This window comes from Phaethon aethereus, assembly GCF_964289735.1.
Source record: "Phaethon aethereus genome assembly, chromosome: 5".
In the NCBI taxonomy this organism is placed as follows: Eukaryota; Metazoa; Chordata; class Aves; order Phaethontiformes; family Phaethontidae; genus Phaethon; species Phaethon aethereus.
The window spans coordinates 53,770,837-53,789,880 of record NC_138579.1 but is presented as its reverse complement, the minus strand read 5'-3'; the positions used below and the strand labels follow the sequence as shown (position 1 = coordinate 53,789,880).

Below are 19,044 nucleotides of genomic sequence, written 5' to 3'. Positions count from 1 at the left end.
CACTAGATACAGAAGTGCCACTGAGGCCTGTCAGTGACCTGTGTTTGCAGCATGTCACTGACTCTCCACCCTGTAAGCAACTGATCCTGAATCCCCCTGCAGCTAACACTGAGGAAATTGTCATATTGCTGCTTTAAATGTGTTTTGTAAATTGTTCAAAGCACTGTAAGAACAAGAGGCACCTTAATTATGCTACATTCAACCCCCCCGCCTCCCTCCCCAACCCCCTCTTGTCCTAAAGATAACTAACTTACTACACCATGGTTTAAAGGTTGCTAAATAAATAAAACAAAAAGCATTAAACACCCCAGAAAGAATAACCAAACACTGCTGGACAACACCTTTTAAACTATCTACATACACACACACATATCCCCGAGCATACATGCCTTTTGCAGGCCTTGGCAAACTCCCAGCTTTACATCTGCTGTTGCAGAATCCCTAACCAACTTTCTGGCTAAAACCATGCTGATGAGCACAAGTTGTCACAGCGCTAAAGTCGTCCCCTTATTAAAACCAACAGTAGCCATATGTATGTTTTGTAGGATTGTGTTCCTGGCATTTGGTCCTCTGGACATGAGAGTGATGTGCTGAAGAGCTGAGGTTGCATAAATTTAGAGCAGTGGGGTGAAATGTTACAGCAAGCCAAAACTTTTTTCCCCCCTTGTTTTGCCATTCTCAGTAAGTCTTTGAGGCTGCAGCATCCTTAGGATATCCAAGCATAAGTGCCTGTAAATAAAAACAGGAGGAAAATAAATACCAGCAGCAAGGTCAGCAGCTTGCACCTGTTACATGGGCTACCTCTGGCCATTCATGGGAATGGGACACAGGAACAGTACCACCAAGTCTTCTGCACAGAGAAACAGCCACCTTTAGCTGTGACCTCAAGGCAATGAAGCTGTGTAGAGATCACTGCACCAGCTTGACCCCAAGCCCAAGAAAGGTCATGAAGTGGCAAGCTGTAAATTGAGTCAGGCATCTTCTGCTTCAGCCCAGCAAAATCAGAGCTACACCCTTCTTTCTTGCCTGAGAATTGTAGAAAGTTATGAAGTCTGAGATCCCATAGAGCACACTCACTTTATATATGAATAACAACCTTTTAACCAAGAACTTCTAAGAAAAATCAACCTTGCTGCTTATGGACCACTTTTCTGACAAGAAGATCTGAGGAGGGAGGTTCTGGCTCTGAGATACCACCAGTTCTGGCTGAACATGTGCATACCAAGGTGCTCCTGGAAGTGGTCAGGGGGGCTAAAGGTGGATGCAGTCAGGTAACAATTAGCTCCTGCACATTAGCAGAAGACTAAAAGACTGTCACAGAAACAAGCAATCCCATAAAAGACCAAACCAACTTTATGAGTGCTTACTAAGTATTCTGATCTCATACAAAGCCAAGCTTCATCAAACAAGCCCTTACTTACATCTGTCATGTAACTTGTCCCAGCCAAGCCTTAGCTCACAGTTTCAGCTGTTAACAGAAATACTTGAATCCAGAAATGCTCTTCCATTATCTAAACTGAGGACAGACTGATAGGTCGTTGTTTTATTCTGTTCAAACCTACTAAACAAATGAAACCAATGTGCATGACTATAGTACAAGTGGCAACACCAGACAGTTTAAATCTAGTTCTAATGCTTGAGTGCTGGCAGTAGTTACAGCACAGAGTTCAGTATGGCTGTTACCCATGCTGCTGTGGCAATACTAGTGCCTGAATACAAGCTCAATACCTGAAGGATTTAAAGACAGATCTGGTATCTATATTATGTATCATGATATAGCTGTAGGCAGTACAGACAAATCCAAATATTCCCAATGAAGCTGATGATATGATATAAAGTGAGAAAAACACCAAACAGCTAGCAAAAAACCCTCAGTGTGCTAAAGGGGTCTCCATTCTTTTGATAGACAGAACTGTTCTGGTTGTGACAGCTGACACAATAAGACTTTTCAAAGCTAGGTTAGCATGTGACTCAAAACAGAAATTGTTGTGGCCAAGCACTCAGATGAGAGAACATTCAGAGAACTTTGTCTAGACAAAAAAAAACCCACACCACACCACCCCCAACTAGCCTCACTTCTCTGCTAATTCTTCTAATTATATTTAAAAAAAGGGCATTAAAATACTCTTGATGCTTTCCCACGCACCAGCACAGACAGTTAACATTCTCTCACACAGTGGTGCAAGGTCCCTTGCATAAAACTCCTCCTTCTTTTAATGGTCTCTGGGATAACTCAAAAGAAAGGGTACAAAGAGCCTGGGCTAGACAGCCTTTCTGCTCCATGGAGAGCAACCCTTTGCAACATCACCTCAGACACGGAAAGGTCAAATGCCATCTCACAAAGGACTTCAGCTTCTGTGAAACCACTGCTTCATCTGAAGGTGACTGCAAAAGGAAACCTGGTCCTTGGCACCAGTCACTAATTTCACTACCACACTGAACCAATGAAATGGTCCAGGGTTCCCCCCAAAAGGTTTTAATGCGGGTGTACAAAAAGTTGAAGGTGAATTCTCAGTCTGATGAAAAGAAAGGCTGCACAGCTCTCCAGCACTGCATACTCATTAGACCCCATAAGGCCACAGAGCACTTCTAGAGAGTGCTGTTCTGCTCCTTTCTGCGTTGACTGAATTCCTTTAGGAAAGATTTACACCTTGAAAGCTGTATTTCCAAGCAGAAAATTACTTCCCCCCCGTAATTGCGCCTGAACAAGTATCAAACACAAAAAGCTGACTTCCATAGGATTAATTCCCAAAATTGTCTCATGAACATTCTTTCGGTTCCTAAGTACAAAGCTGATGGAGCAGTTTGGTTAGAAGAGCTAACTCATATAAAGTCCAGTAGACAACAAAGCAGCTATTAATACAGAAATTCATCCCAATTCTCTGTCTTGGCCAACCTAGGTTTTTTGTTTAGTTTTATTGCAAGCTAATGCTACAGTCTTTACTGTCTCTGTCATGACAAAGTGCAGAGAGGCAGATAGTATGCCTGGTTTTGGATGACTAAACGTAAGGGATAATTTTACTTTGCAAGGTAGAAATACATCGATTTTTAAAGTCTTTTGTAACAAATTTGTGGACACTGGTATTGCAGACAGCGAGAATACTTACATCTGTCTATTAAAATAACTTACTTTTATGAATAAGGAGAATGCTGTGCTTGGCTCCACTTACTTAAAAAGGATAATCCAGAACAGAACTGGAAACTGACATTGAATAATCCGAGATTTTTACAGTTACATGAAATCAGTATAAAACCTGTAACAGAAAGAACTCAGTGTCTTTTTCAGCAAGGTTTACTGACACTCCACAATTTTGGAAGGTTAATTTGAATCCTTGTGGCTATAAAACCTGTCTCAGCAGGAGTGACTACAAGAATATGACAAATTGTGCCTGAAGACCAGCTGTACCCACTGCAGTAGAACTGTGAAAACTTCAGCTACTTTAAGAACATTTTCAAGAGAGCACAAATAATAATAAATGCCTTTGAATAATCTTACTGGTTTAAAAACAGTTTTAAACTGGCTTAAATGAAATCGACAGAACAGATGCTGTGCTGTGATCAGAGCATCACAGCACTGGCATGTGAAAAGGACTGCAGCTTGGATAGGTAGGTCCCAGCAAATCTTAAAATAAGATGTGCATCAAGACCTCAATATTATTCATCCCTGTGAATTCATTCATTGTTATACCAGTGACACTCACGGTCTGCAGAACGGCAAAGAACCAATACTTCCTTGAATTTGCAGCTCTTGACTCAATAAGGTTTGTGGCAGGAAGTCCCTCATTTCACTTCCAGAAGGACGAAATTAGGAAGTAGATAGGAGGAAGGTAGTCAGACACTGCAAACCAACATTTGTTGGCACCCTGCTGCCAAACAGAAATAACAGTTTGAAGCCCAGACACTTGGGAAGAATCAGTGAAATCTACAGAGCAAAAGAAAGCAGACACATAATTCCTAGCTGGACAGGCGAGGCTCCTTCCATGTGAGATTTTCAACTACAAAGCCACTACTTGAGTTCAGGGCTTAAGCCAGATTCAGTTCAAGCTCACACAAAGCTCATCCCTGAAGCACCAGAAGACTGCATAGTGTCACTTGAATCACAAAACCTAGCCCTTTGCAATTGCAAGCAATTCTGCAACGGATGTTCAGCACAGAGATACAGGGCACGTTTGTATCCTGCACTCCCAGCCACAAACTCCCCATTGCATCCTGTGACGGACTGAAGGTCAAAAGCCACACTTCTGACATGCTGCAGGAAAGAACAGAAGACGCTCAAGGGAATGATCAGTACCTGGCCTGCTCCAAATCAAGCAGAGCTGATTCTGAACCTCCTTGTTGAGCAACTACTAGGCTATCTGGCAAAGGGAACCTGTGATGCGTGTGCGGATAAGGTAGCTCAAGCGAAGCCACTGAAGAGGGAATGTGCATTTTGCAGACCTTCACGGGAATGTAGCCCGAGATAGGCTGTAACTTCTCTTTGCCACTCACAGTCTCATTGATCTGTTTGTGCTTAGGGGACAAACCAGAACTGCCATAAACCTGTGGGTGCTCTTAGGACTGGATAGGATCCGAGTGCTGGTTTTGTGGACTCCTGTCAGCACCTGACTGAGAGCTGTTTCGACACCTTCACAAACCTGGCCCTGCCACCCCAATGTTCATGGACCATTGTGGAGATCAGGTACCCTGGAATTACCTTTCTTCTTCCTACATCAAACCACTAGGCTGAATTTAGAAACAAGATGGCAACCCTGTGAATGAAGTTAATCTTGTGCCACAACCACTGCTTAAATGTGAAAGCATGACAAATACTCCAATCCATCAAAGAATTTTCATTGGATTAGAAGCCCTCTGTGCTTCATTATAATCTCCCTGATGAAGGCAAAAAGCGAAACTACAGCTGGAAAAGAGAGATTAAAAAATCCATTATAACAGTTTAATTATCTATTATTGCTGGATTAACATTCATTTCTGATCCAGGTGCTCCTCAGATAAATAGCTCAGGTGGTTTATAAGAGTGTTGTTTTATTTTTCAGTGAAAGACTTCTGGCCCACAAAAATGAAAACATGGGCTTTTTTAAAAGCCAAATATCCAAAATGAAGAAAGCTTAAGCAAGACTCCATCTGCAAGTTCCTTTCTCTTGCCTACGTCAAACTTTTGAGCTGCTGGCTGATTTCAACCAACCTGGCAGACAGGTAGGAGTCTCAATGTGATTAGAGGGTTTTTGCAACTTTTGAAGAAACAAGCAACCATTGGAAGGGGAGACAGAGCCTGTAAATGAACCCTTAAGTTTCCTGAGCAAGGAAAAAATTGCAATCTGTGCACCCATGTTACTAGATGCTGAAGAGCCTGCACAAGAACACACACTCATAAAAGTCCCCAAACACAAAGGGACAGAAGAGCTCAGAATCGACCACAAATCACAAATGGTACAAATCTACTTTCGGAAGCGTGGGCACTTGTTTCACTGCTTGCACAGTTGCGACAGTTTGCATGATCCAGACTTCCTCTGCAGTCTCTCAGTTTGCAGATACCATGCTGGACCTTAGTGCTATACCACAAGTGAGAGAGAAGAAATGCCAGAACAACTTTTCTTTCATTATCACAGAGAGAAATGTAGCATTTGTGTATGAAAAGAGCTAAAGAGATGTGCTGAGAAAGGAAAGAACCTGTCTTTAGGGACAGGCCACCGAGGAGGTTTGCAGACAGGCTCACTGGAATGTGCTGTTGCCACGTTAAGATCTGGATTCAAGTTCCAGCCCAAGACACAGAGTTCCTATAAGCAACTGAGAGAATTACTGAATTGCTCTTCATTTCAGTTCCTGAATCTGCATAGTGTGGACAAGAGATACCTCTTTTCCTTCTCCTTGTCTACCACACCTACATGGACAAAGCTGTCCCTTGCTGCACTATCAAAGAATGTAATGGAACAGACTCACAGCTTTCATGTGCTACTGAAATAAGCCTCAATAATATGCCACTGTTGTTACCTGTCCAGGCTCCTGTGGTAGTGCACTCTACCTGACCTTTCCCTCTGAGAAAGACTAGCTTATGCATGGTCCTTCCCCTCATGCAAACAGCTGTGTCCCTGTCACACCGAGACTGAACGCTGTCATGTCTCTGCAGAGCTTTGTAGAAGCTACACAGGCTAGAGAGAGGCATATCCACACCTCTCATCCTCTCCTGTCTCTGCACAGCACAGCTGACAGCAGGCACATGATAACAGCTTGTGAAAGTCTTTAGGAAGCAAAGAGAAAAGACAGCGTCTCTGCTACCCAGTCCTCTCTGAGGAACGTCCTCTGTTCTAGACATCGTTCTTCTCCATACTAGCTAATCAGCAGGGCATCGTACAGCGCAAAGCACTGTAGCACAACTGATCCCCAGCTGCTTCACACAACATCTAATGGGTGACACCATATTCTGCCTTTCTACAGGATTTTTGCATGCTACGAAGGTCATCTTGTTTCTCCACCTCTCTCTAGCGGAGAGTGGAGCAGCAGCAGCTGTGGGAGCAAGAGGCAGACTGGAAACACATCAGTAACATGGAAAACACACTGACTGTACCTTGAATTGACATCATGACACTTGGTTCTACCCACCACCACTCACACCTCAGAGGTTGCTATAACCTTTCACGGTGGACATAACCAGTGCTGATCTATACGTTCTGGCTGACTCCATCCTACTGCAGCCCATCTCCCTGGGAGATGGAGAAGGCAAGTGCAAGCAGAAACTGCACATGAACACAGCCTGGGGCAAACTAAACAGAGAGCAAGCACAAACCAAATAAGTATTGGTTTGTTTACCAAATAAGTAAGCTCAATAAGTAGTTAGCCCTTTCCATTACAGGACAGTACAACTTAAGGAGACAAAAGCTCTCTGTCCCCCTTTCCCAAATAAGATAGTTTAGCAGCAGTCCTCTTCATTCTGGATTATAGGTGCTGTCAGACTCTCCTCTTTCTTCCCTTTTTCTAAAGCAAATTTGCAGTGTAACTCCACTGGAATTGGACATCAGGGTTGTATCCACTTTCACACCTCTACATGATCCTGCAGCCCACATACTTCTAAATGCCTCTGGCAGAACTACTTTTAGAACTTCTTTTTTTAATAAATGGCTGTAGCTGGCCCTTGGTTGGGTCACTAACCAAAACCAGGTTCCCACATGCTAGCAACATGATTAAAAGCTAGAGCTAGTGCATCAACCTTAATTAAAACTGCACTTGAATGAAGAACTTTTCTAAAGTTTTTAATTCATTCCCAGTGTAAAATGCTTAGGGTAAACCATCATATAAACTGGGCTGAAGCTTACCGATTTAAAGCAAGCCCACTTTCATTTATGAGACTCTTCATTTCAGCGTCAGAAGGGAACACTGCAAGCCACTGCTCTGAACTCCCAGGTATCACAAGCCACAACAACAGTCCCAATGAATCCTGTATTTTGCAACACTGCTGAGGGAATCGTCCCTGAGCAACACCATTTCTTTCTCCCCTTGAAGTTGACAGCTAAGCCAAAACCCAAACATTTTCCCCAGGACTATGTAATAATCCAGCAGCTGTGTCAGCTGCGGTACTCTGAACTGAGCTGAGTACACAACACAGCAAAAGGAAAGAACAGCAATGCAGAAATGGAACCTAGAACCAGAATTATTGTTAGTTCAGGGTCAGAACTACAGCTAGTTTAACCCAATGAGGCCAATGGCCTTGTATAGATTTCTATCATCTGAAGCAACACTATCAGTCTGTCTTGAAATACTTCTTACTAAGTTCCCTTTTGATGTCTTGCTGACATTGCCATGTTGATTTGACCAACTAAATCTACTGTCTTTCCTACTGCATAAATCACAGACATTGGTCTTCTTGTAAGTATCAAGCTGTAAAAATGTGATTTGTCCTTCCCTCAGTGTTGATTTGTGTCTCAATTGCCTGAATTGACACACACAGCTCCCTGTTGGGGCAGCAGCTATGGGAAAGTCTGTACTGCTACTTCCTATGACTACCTCTTCCTAGGACAGGGCCAGAAACGCACACACACTCTCCACATGCTCCTTAAAAGGATGGCCTAAGACTGTGTTTTTCACTGTCTCCTTTAAACCATCACCCCAGCTCATACACTTTCCCAGCGCAAAGGAAGGGTGGCATGCTGTATGGGCATGCACCCCGCAGAACATGCCGAGTCAGGGGCACTTGTCTGCACACTGATAAGAAGAGGCTGCAGAGACAGGCACTGTGCTCCTGCTGCATAGCAGGATCAAGGCCAAGCCAGAGAACAGCATCACTTGGCTGGGGATTGCACAGGCATGGCAAAGATCTATACTCAAGTCTAAGTCTCTCCTTATAATCATCCTCTTCTCCCTCACCGACTTGCAGATCAGGCATACCTGAGTTCAGGGCTTAGTTCAGCTACTACAAGCACTACAGTAACATGGGATTTTCAGAAGGTTTGAGGATTGCTTAACTATGTTCCCACAGAACAGCAGGAAAAAATTAAGTCAGCACTTGAAAATCTCAGCCCCAGTACTTGAACTAACCACTAGAACCATTTCCTTTATGCAAGGCAAAGTGCTGCAGGTTCAAAGTTGTTGGAAATCCAAACAGTTCTCTCACACCACCTAAACAAGATACCTAAACAAGAAGTGGCGTACCATCACCATCCTCAATGACTCAACTCTTAAGTGGGGATACTGTATGGTATAAGTACATGGAGCACTGTGCAACAGGACAGCTTTTAGCCATGCCACCTCGTATCCTAATGGCATCAGAGGAGCCTTCATCAAGACAGAACTTGCTAGTTTTCTTTACCTGTGTGCCTGCCTGTTTCCTGCCAGCATACAAACTTTATGTATGCCAGGATTTTACACAGAACAAGAAGTAGAAGACCACTGGCTGCTACTGACCCATTCTCCTACTTGGTCTAGATTTCTTATTTTCAATTGTCTTAGGGTAAAGTGATTAAAATTTACCCAGCCAAAGAGGAAGACATCTTCAAGCCAGGGAGTATGTCTATGCTGCCTCAAATAATACACAAACACTTCTCCTCCTAGGAACTCTGAAGCAGTACTGAGTGAATCAGTTCTGCATCACACAGTGATACTTGAGCCAGCTTATCTGCAAGTGCTGGCTGCTCCTACTTCCTTCTCTTGCTGTCAAACCAGACAACATCTCACTGATGTATGCCTGGTTAAGATGCGGAGGACAGCATTTACCCAGTCAGCAATGCTGAGTCATTATTTGTAAATGAATGATAATCAGAAAAAGCAGAGAATCAAGGAAAACAGATAAAATGCAGTATAATAGATGAGGAAAAATTTGGGGGGCTGAATAACATAATCACATGCTGGAAAGTCACCTGTGTGATATGTCATGTTAATTATCAATGTACAGAGCAGGGCTACCCTACTAAGCAAAACACACACTAAGCAGGACACTGGGATAATCAGAAGTGAAGAACCTGGCTTCCCAAAGAGGTCGGTGTCAGCACACTGCACCTGAGTGCAAGCCTGCCCCACGCGTGCTCCACATGCAGCTCTGCTCTTGGCTGGCAGCCCAGTACTGGGGTGGCACCCTCCCAGCACAAGGGACAGGAAAGGATCTGCCACTTCACAGATGAAAGACACAGTTGCAGACAAAAAAGATGTACAGGGAACTTATAGAGCAGCAAACGGATCCCATATTGGCCAGGTCTCACCACCATCACATTGTGGCCGAGGCAATACTTCAGTCTCAAATTGAGCACTGACTCCCCCACCGCTGACTCTAAGCACAGTCACTTACAGCACCAAGCCCTAGCAAGATAAACTATATGTAAATATAGGAACAAGGAAATAGGAGCATGGAGCTTTACCTCCTTTGAATGCAATTCTTAATTCAGCCAATACAGGTCTCTACCAGCTGTGGGGGCTGGGGCCCTCCCATGGTTCTGTTACACCCAAGAGCAGTGCTGCTAGCACCAGGAAAACCACCAGCAGACTGCAGAGAGTCTATTTTACAGTTGTAAGCCATGAACTATTTAGCCTCCCAACATACACACACTTACCAGGTTATACATTCAACACAAGGCAAGGGGCAGAGAGGGGAAGAGAGTTGTGCTCACTCACTCTCAGATACCAGCTCTCACTTACAACCAATGCAAGAGGCATCCTTCTTTACTGCTCTTACCTAGTCCAATTAAGATTTTAGCCATGCCTCTGTAAAGTGCTGACAAAGCCGTCATTGCTATGCCATCCAAGTATTTGGCAAATACCTTCACATGGAATGGTTAAGGTTAATTGTTCTTTGATTCTACATTTGGATGTAGATTCCTAGTCCCCAGGTATGTCCACACAAGAGATAACGCTCAGCAGAAGCACAATAGCCACAACAAAGAACAAGTCAGTCAGAATCTGAGGGACACAGAAATAAATTTCTCTCCTCTCTCCAGCAGCTCTTTCTGGAACAGGCTGTCCAGAGAGGTTGTGTAGTGTGCACCTCAGAGATACTCAGAACCCAACTGGACTGAGCAGTGAACGGTTTTGAGCAGGTCTCCAGAAGTCCCCTCCAACCTCAACTGTTGCATGGTTCTGTGATCCACCTGATAACACCAGCTACAGAAACATTCGCCCTGACTGCAAGCAAATTCTTCCTTCTGCTAATACTATTGATGAAAGCTTGTGTCTTCCCTGACCTTGAAGCTGTGTTATCTGCTTTGGCTGTGAGAAGGCGATAATAGCTCCTGACAATGGCAAGAGTCAGCTCTGAGTCGGTGGAACAGGAAATCCCATTTCTCAAGCCCTTCAAAGCCTGCCAGCCTGCCTGGCACAGTTTTTCTCAGCAGCACTCAGTGAGATTACAGCACTAAAAATAACCTACACAATAAGTTGTGCATTTAGAAGAAGAAAGGACTTGCCCTCAGTGTGTGTTTCCCTTCCACTTGTGGCCTCAAGTGTCCCCCAACAGTTGAACTGCTAGGGTTTTGTTCTCCAAATTAAATGGGAGCTGCAGCTGTTGAAGTGGTTTTAAATAAAATAAGAAGATTAAAGGGTACAACAAAGAGCTAAGATACTTTCCAGGTTTTAAACAAGTGTCTCTCCCCCCCCCCGTTGTTTTCTATAATAAGAAACTCAGAGCTAAATCTGTTTCCTTACCAAAACACTCTGCCCTTCCATCACGAGCCCACGTACCATTGGTTGTATATAGCTGAAATGAAGCAAAGGTAGGGGCACCAGTCCTGCAGACTTCCACATGGAAGACAAGCCCTGTGGGCATTCTCCTGCAGTATTAAGAAAATGTCCAAGTCTGTTGGGTTAAATGCACTGTCCAAATCAGCAGGAAAGAAGGCATACCTTGTAACAGCAGGTACCAGAATTGGCACTACTTAGAGGACTTACACAAGTTTTGCTGTCTTTACAAACACTAGTCTTTGCCTAGCACGAACTATTAAAGCTCAGTCATTTGTAACAGATCACTCTCATTAAAGCCAACCTGACTACTGAGGAAATTTTCATGCATCACTTGCAAGGCTTGGACAATTTGCATTTAGTGCTCTCCAGAACAACCGACTTCTTTCTCAGCCCCCAAACAGACTGTACACTGACATGTGGCAATGAGAATTACCTACATGACTATGGGCTCATCTACTCATTTGATGCATATACACAATTTATTGCCTATATAGCATATGTCAGGTACTGGCTCAATTAATAACAGATCACCTTGAGCACAAATACATTTTTCATGCATGCATGTATCTAAACAAAGTTAACATCCACATGTGCACAGACAAACAAAATGCAAACTAGACTCTTACACACTTGCCTTGTCTTCAATTTACACTCAGAAGGTCATATGCTGTGTTGTTTTACCCAGAGGAAATCAGACAGATGAATGTTAAACGTAGTAAGTTTTTTAGGTACTGAGTCCAAGGGGCTGGGCTCTCCAAGAGAACCAGAGAGCTGCAGAACTCAGAACCACAGCAAAAGAAGAACAGGTGTCACAGCTCACAGCAAAATAAGGACAGGTGTCACAGCTCACTGCATGTCAGCAGCCATCACCTGGTGGGGTGTTTGGACAAGCACAATAGCCACCACCTGACAGCAGAGATAATCCAACTACCTCAACCACAGAGGCATACCAAAATCCTCTGCTGCATTTACTACTCGCCTTCAGATTTAAGCTACAAAATAGGAAGGGTGTTTTGCAGAGAACAGTTTAAACATAAACTCAATTTACTCGGAAGCACAGTCCCTCCTATGCACTACAGATGATAATATAACATCATGTAGTTGGATACATGTTAGAACATGGTCAAGCAAGAAGGCAGAATAAACGTGGGTAGGCCCTAAGCATGAGGTCCTTCACTCTGCAAACTCAGTATTTTCTTCTTACAGCTTTTGGAGAATAAAATTAGGAATATTGGGGAGCATAGTTGCAAATACTACTGGAGACATAAAAAGTTCATACCAGTTTATGAACATTTCTGAAAACACAGGGAGAGAAACAGGTGAGGAAGAAGCATACAGCTGCTGCCACACTGCTGTTAAAACCCATTCCCCTGTATTGCATTCCAGCCCCACACAGCCTTTCACTTTCAGAGCTGCAAATGATATATAGTTAGTTCCCAGTTTTGGCTTTCCAGTGTTAGAGGCCAAATCCTGCAGCACTTGTGATTCTCCTCATCTTTTGATCTTTGTCAGCTTCTCCACTCCCCTCATGCTCCTGCTCCTCCCTCCCCTTGGCTTTCATCAGACCAATAAATCCCACAAAGACCTTAAAAACACTCTGGCTTTTTCCTAGATTAGGGTGTACTTTTTATGAATAACATACATAACATTCCTGTCCCCCTTTGCCCCTCCAACGCAAACACCTTTGGGACCTCCACTGCATCTGTGTCCCTCCTGCATCCACAGGGGATGCCATCTACCGTGCAAGCCTTCACACCGCCCCACTGCAGCAGGTGCTAACATGAACACCAACCCCCAGAGACACCGCCTGCCAGAACCACAACCTCCCAGCTACAGCTGGGACGCTGGCACCCTGCTGAGACCTCCTTACTGCAGCAGGGATATCCTTGCGAGGTTCCTCCTCTGCCACCCCTGCCTGGAAAGCTTCAGAGCGTTATCAGCATCTGTGCTACTCTACCAGAAAGCTCCGGAGGCTGATATGCACATCTGTGAAAGATGCCACAGGCCACAACCACGCCCATGACACCCCTGAAAGATGATTGCTACTGTGATGCTCCTAGCATCTCTGATGCATCCTTTTCCTACACGCTCTCCCTGCACATTATTCTTCACAAGACTACCCAGAGGGAGGGGTTGCCGCCTACCGTCCTCTGATCGAGCCCTTCGGGAACAACTCCAGCGGCACCCCGGCAGATATAGGCTACCAGCCATAAATGGTGGCCACGACAACAGGGAGGTGGCGACTACTCCGCTTGCTTACACTAACGAGGACTGCAAAAGGACACCACACCTTGCCCTTGTGGCGTGGCAGCCGCCGCGAGCCTGCCTGTCACGGCGGGAGGCTTCACAGCCCCACCGCCCTCGCTCCGCAATAGCTTCCCCACACCCGCAGCGGCACCACGGAACCTTCCAGACGGCGGCTCGCCGCTCCACCCTCTCCCACGGGCCCTACCTGCTCCGCTCCGCTGCCCTCCAGCGAGCCGGACCCCGGGAGCTGCCGCCGCGCTCGCTGCCCGCCCCCCTCCGCCGCCGGCGACTGGCCAACGGCCGCCGCACGCGCCGGGGTGGGGGGGGAGCTCTCCAACGGCCGCCGCGCACAGGGTCCCCCTTTCGCCCATCCCCGAGCGGCCCCCGCCCCTTGCTGCCCCAGCGGGCGGGAGACCTCCGCCTGAGGCAGCGCGTCGTGGCCTTCCGCGGCGCGGGCGGAGAGGGGACGCTGCTGGAGGCGGCTGGGACACGGATGAACGCCGGTCCGGAGGCCCGAGTGCCCACGGGGCTAGTGCCACAGACCTGCCGTGGGCTTGGGCCTGCCAGCGTTCACCCCAGCCGCGCGGGGAAGCACCTACGCAGGTCTCGGTTTCTCTTGGGCGTGCACCAGCCAAACCTCTGAGCCCAAGAGGCGAACCTCCAGGCTCTCGTAGTAACCTGGAAGAAGTTACAAATCTGGCGTAAAGGCGAACACCCAAAAGCTGAGATGCGTGACAAACCAGCAGCCACGCAAGCCGACCGACCGCCCCGCAGAAAATCACCCCAAACGCAACGCAAGCCAGGGACATACCTGATAAGCTTTTTCAAATGTATGTGACTGAGAGTGTTTCAGGCGGGGAGGGTGGAGAAATCCTTCCTATGCTAAATCTGGAAGCAATGTGAGAAGCTCAGGTTAGAGATGAGAATGATCACAAGCAGCAACAGTTTTTGGTACAGTGATTTCCATCCAGATCAGATCTAGGGGGTGTGCGATTGCTCTGTAATGTGGATTAATCTTTTTCAACATGTTACTGTGGAAAACCAGGCCTACAAGGTTGAGCTGTCCTTGCTCTTTGCCCATACGTGGCGTGTCAGTGCTGTGAGGATGGAGCACGCTGGGCGCAGCGCCACGGACCCCCAGCGCTGCGAGGAGAAGTCCACGGCCGAGAGGGTGCTGCCTTAAGTGCCTGCCATCTTCAGCCCCTTTGGTGTAGAAAGCCAGGATACGGTACTTACTGGGTCTGGCACTTGGCGAGAAGTTCATTTTCCATGGACATAAACAGGACACTCAACAGATCGTATCTTTACTGAATGAATTTATTGGTTTTTGAACTAAAGTTGCTCACAGTTATTTAACAAGGGATACATCAGATTTTTTTGTCCATTTTAAACCATTAAATAATGTCAGTTTGTGTCTGTATATGTGTGTGTGCGCGCGTGTGTGTCTTCAAAGTACAAAATAGGAAGGATAACAAGAGGTATTGCTTTCATTTATTCTTATATCTTGTGTAAGTAATCCCCTTCCTGCTTGTACCACATGGGTTTTGCTGATATAGGTATTTTGAAATTATTATTATTATTATTATTATTTTGTATTGAAATCCCAGCCTTTTGTAGAGGTACAATGTAACAGAAGCATCAAAATCTATACACAAGGGAAGAGAAAAGAGGGAAAAGAAGGACGGGGGTGATGGGAGGGGAGCTCGGAGGAGAAGTAGAGAGAGGGTGGAGGCAGGAAAGACAACGAAAGCAAAAGAGACTAATTTACAGCAATGTCATGCAATTAAAACTGCCCCCCTCTCCTGCACCCTTGCCTCCCCCCCTCCCCAGCCATCACCCCCTGGTGTCTGACATGCACACAGCAATACGAGAGAGAAAAGTTTAAGAATAGGGAAAATAAATAAATAAATAAAACAAAAAAAAGAAACTAAATCCCTCCCATTTGGGGGAATGGGGAAACAGGGCAGAAGTCAAAGGTCTTTGCCCCAGTTGTGTCTTTAAAAATTCTTTTTAATCTTCAAACCTATGTACAAGTAAAACTGGTCCAAGAAGGGGAAAAATTATTAAAAAAAACAACAACGACAACAACAACAGAAAAATAACTCATCCAACATTATCATTAAAAATAAAAAAAATCTTGCGATACAACATACACCCATAGGAACCCAACGAGCAGCAATCGAAGGTCATTAAAAGAGCTGAACACTAATGCTAAGCCTACATTCTTAAAATCTCAGTCAAGAAGTACTTCTCACTGTGTTTTGTCTTCCACGCGTAAAACCATGGTTTTTTTGTTTGTTGAACCTTTGAGCTTGGGCCAGAATAAGTTACACTTGGTCACATAACTCCTGAGGAGGAGGAAAAAAGGCGGCGATTCTTCTTTCTCAAAGTCACAAGATGAACACTTAGGGAGTTTCTGTGTCTTTTTTCCCCCTCCTCCCCAAAATAAATAAGAATCAATGTTGCCTCTACACAGTTATTAAACAGAAGATATATCTAACAGCTTATTTTTTAAATATATATATGTATATATAAATAACCAAGACCTAATAACTGAAACACAAAAAAAAGTCCCCATCTACCCGATCCCACCCTCCTCCCCTTCAAAATAAAACAAACAACAAAACAAAAACTTTATAAAAATATCTCGCAGTAATTTTTAAAGTTTACAGTAGCTTCGTGATTAAGTCTCCCATTGCCCTGACTCCACCTTGTCTTGCTCTGATGAACTAAGTGCCAGTGATTTGCACACACACACACACAGAGGAAATAAAACCCAAGATAAGTCTCTTTTCTTCCTCCTCTTCATCTTCTTTTTTTTTCTCTTTTTTTCTTTTTTTTCTCTTTTTTTAAGAAAAAAAATCACCCAAGCCAACAAATGAAACTGGTAACTTAAAGAAATAATACTGATATCAATGCAGCACTAGCAACACAACAATTGCCTCTAAATGCAGGGTGTGGTGGAGGATCCAGCTGGCCGAAGAAGGTCCCAGCGCGGTGGCACAGTGGCAGGGAGTTGACAGGTGGGGAGGAAGGTGTCGAAGGAGGAGCAGCAGTAGCAGCAGCGGCAACTGTGCCTGGTGGCGGGAGAGACAGTCCTTGGCAGAGTCTTGTCCCTCTTCTTTGCTACCAGAAGTTGCCTTTTCCCTAAGTTTTAATGTTTTGTTTGTATGTGTTTATTCATTGAACCCCCTCTCCCTCCTAAGTTTACTCCTTTCCCCTTCCAGCAGGTCAAAAAGCAAAATGATACAGTACAAAAAAACCAATTATGTTGTACATATATATGTATGTATGTATGTATATTTATATATAAATATACACACATATATGCATGTATATATAAAAAAAGGGGGCAAAAGAAAAGGAAAAGTTGATGGGGAGAAAAAGAAGGTTAAGAAAACCCCGTGATGAAGCTCCCCAATATTGTCTTGGTTCAACGCTTAGTTTTGAGTTGCTCCTGGCTGGTTTCTGATGAGAACGCGCTCTGGATTCATGAAACACTGCGCTCCCGCTACACCCGTCTCCTTCCCCGCACCCTCCCCCTCCGGGCTGAGTTCACCTGCGCGGACAGAAGTTGCCAAGGGTAAAGGTTTCACTCCAACAATTTGCAACCTCCTTTCAGCCCAGACTCTGCAATCCCATAACTGAGCAGGTCTCTCTTGTGGAGCACCAAAAAAGAAAAAGAGAGGGGGGAGAAAAAAAAAAAGGCGTGCACTGGGGAGGTGTCTGGGGAGAAGTGGGGGAGATGCCCACTTCCCGAAGGGAGAGGGGAGGCTGGGAACCTCAAACAGGACTGGTCCTTGGACAGTCTACATCGGTTGCCTTCCGTCAACAAGTGTCCGCAGAGCACAGAAGGTGAAGCCGTGGCTGACATGTTAACTTTTCGGGATAATTCCTGGTAGCAGAGCGGAAACAAGTGGTGTCGTCAGAAACACAGAGAGAGCATGAACAGAACAAGAAACAAAACAAAAGAAAACAAAACAAAAAGTAGTAATAATAATAATCATAATAATAATAGTAATAATAATAAAAAACCCAAAAAATCAGGAAGGAGGAAAAAAGCAAAACATTCAAAAAAAGGGAGGGAAAAAAAACCAATCGAAAAAAACACAACCCAAGATCTGGTGAACTGGGTTTGTCATCTGTGCTACCTTTTCTTTTCTTTCTTTTCTTTTCATTCTTTCATTCGTTTGTTTTTGTGTTTGTTTCTGAGATATATATTATATATCATATATAAATATATATATGTATATATATACAGTCATTCCTTCATACAAAATTTGTCTATAGACAGTTTTGTACTGTTGTGGCAAGGTATATACATCCTTCTAGTTTAGAGGCTAGCTTGCTAAGGAATATTCTTTCATTCTTTCTTGCTTTTTTGTTTTTGTTTTTTTCTAAGTTATTTAATTTTTTATGTGTTTATTTAAGGTTGGTCTTGTAGGCCGACTGATGAGACCATCTTTGCCTTGTCTTTGCCAGCAGGGTACTTATTGTCTCCTCTAGACCCATAGTCATTAGAACCGGAATCGCTCCGCTTGCTGTTTGCGCTATGCTTGGTTGGCGTGCCGGGGGGATGGCTCACCTGCCCGTTCTTCTCGTCTGAAAAAAGTTGTTTAATTACGTCAAAGAAGTTACTCAATGGGCTGCCTGGGTACACAAAACAGAGGAGACAAAAAAAGAAAGAAAGAAGGAAAGAAAGAAAATAAAAAGAGAGGGAAAGAGAGAGAAAAAGAGGAGAGAAAGAGAGAGAACAAACAAACAAATGAACAATGGGGTTTTTAACGAGAAGAACATGATGAGGAGATCCAGAGCCACGTGCGTGGAGGTGTGTGGGGGATGAAGACAATGAGCAGGAAGAGGAAGAGTGTTTAGGATGGGACACCTACAGAAATAAAGAGGCTGGGAGCAAAAAGCACCTAGGGGGAAGGTCCTCCTTTTCTCCTGAGTTGGGGAGCACTGCTGTCTCACCTAGCAAAAGGACACGGTACTGTGCAGCTGAAATAGTTCCGTCTATTACTTGGAGTCATTTGGCCACTCTGCACTGAAACCGTCACACATGAATGTAATGCTGGATACAGGCAAATCCCATCTTACTGCTGCTGTTACAAACACAGGGTATTTGTATGTGGTCGCCAGTTGATGTTTTTGCCTTGCAGCCTCGCTAAGCTCTCTGGCTACGCCAGGCATTTCTTTGCTTGCGTTTTATTTCTGAGTATCTTCTTGCTCACCTGAGTGATCCAAGGGAAATGGCATTTGAAAAATGAGCTATGGCTGACACGAGCATTGCCATCTGTATGTGTGGCTTGTGGCTTGTACTTGCAAGCTTCTAGGCACCTTCAGATCTTTCTTACAACAGGTACCTGCAAATGAAGGTGCTGAATGCATTGTGGAAGCAGGCTCTTATGCATCTAACTATTTCTGGGACCTACCAGGGTCAAGAAGTACTTCCTCATTGCCCTGAATTTATGTTCTCTCTACAGTACAGCCTCTATGACACTGCCATTCACTCCAGTGGAGTCAGGAGCCGTAGAGGGCTGTAGGGCTGCATGCTAGTAGAACAGGTATCTCATTAAGCCAGCCACTGGAGCAGGCTGCAGTATTAACATGGGTTGGGCACTGTGCACATGAATACAATCTTTC

General features: G+C 44.7%; 1 protein-coding gene across 2 annotated transcripts in view; it reads right to left on the bottom strand.

Moving 5' to 3' along the window:
• Positions 1-16,983: 16,983 nt before the first annotated feature.
• The window catches only part of BRSK2 (BR serine/threonine kinase 2), a 321,648-nt gene continuing 319,587 nt past the window's right edge, over positions 16,984-19,044 (bottom strand). Inside the window, exon 20 of one of the 2 annotated variants that reach the window (XM_082000492.1) lies at positions 16,984-18,051. In XM_082000492.1, the coding sequence (XP_081856618.1) occupies positions 17,828-18,051 (224 nt within the window). In that variant the 3' untranslated portion in view covers positions 16,984-17,827. The remainder of the gene's footprint in view (positions 18,052-19,044) is intronic. The other variant, XM_082000493.1, reaches the window with a different exon arrangement.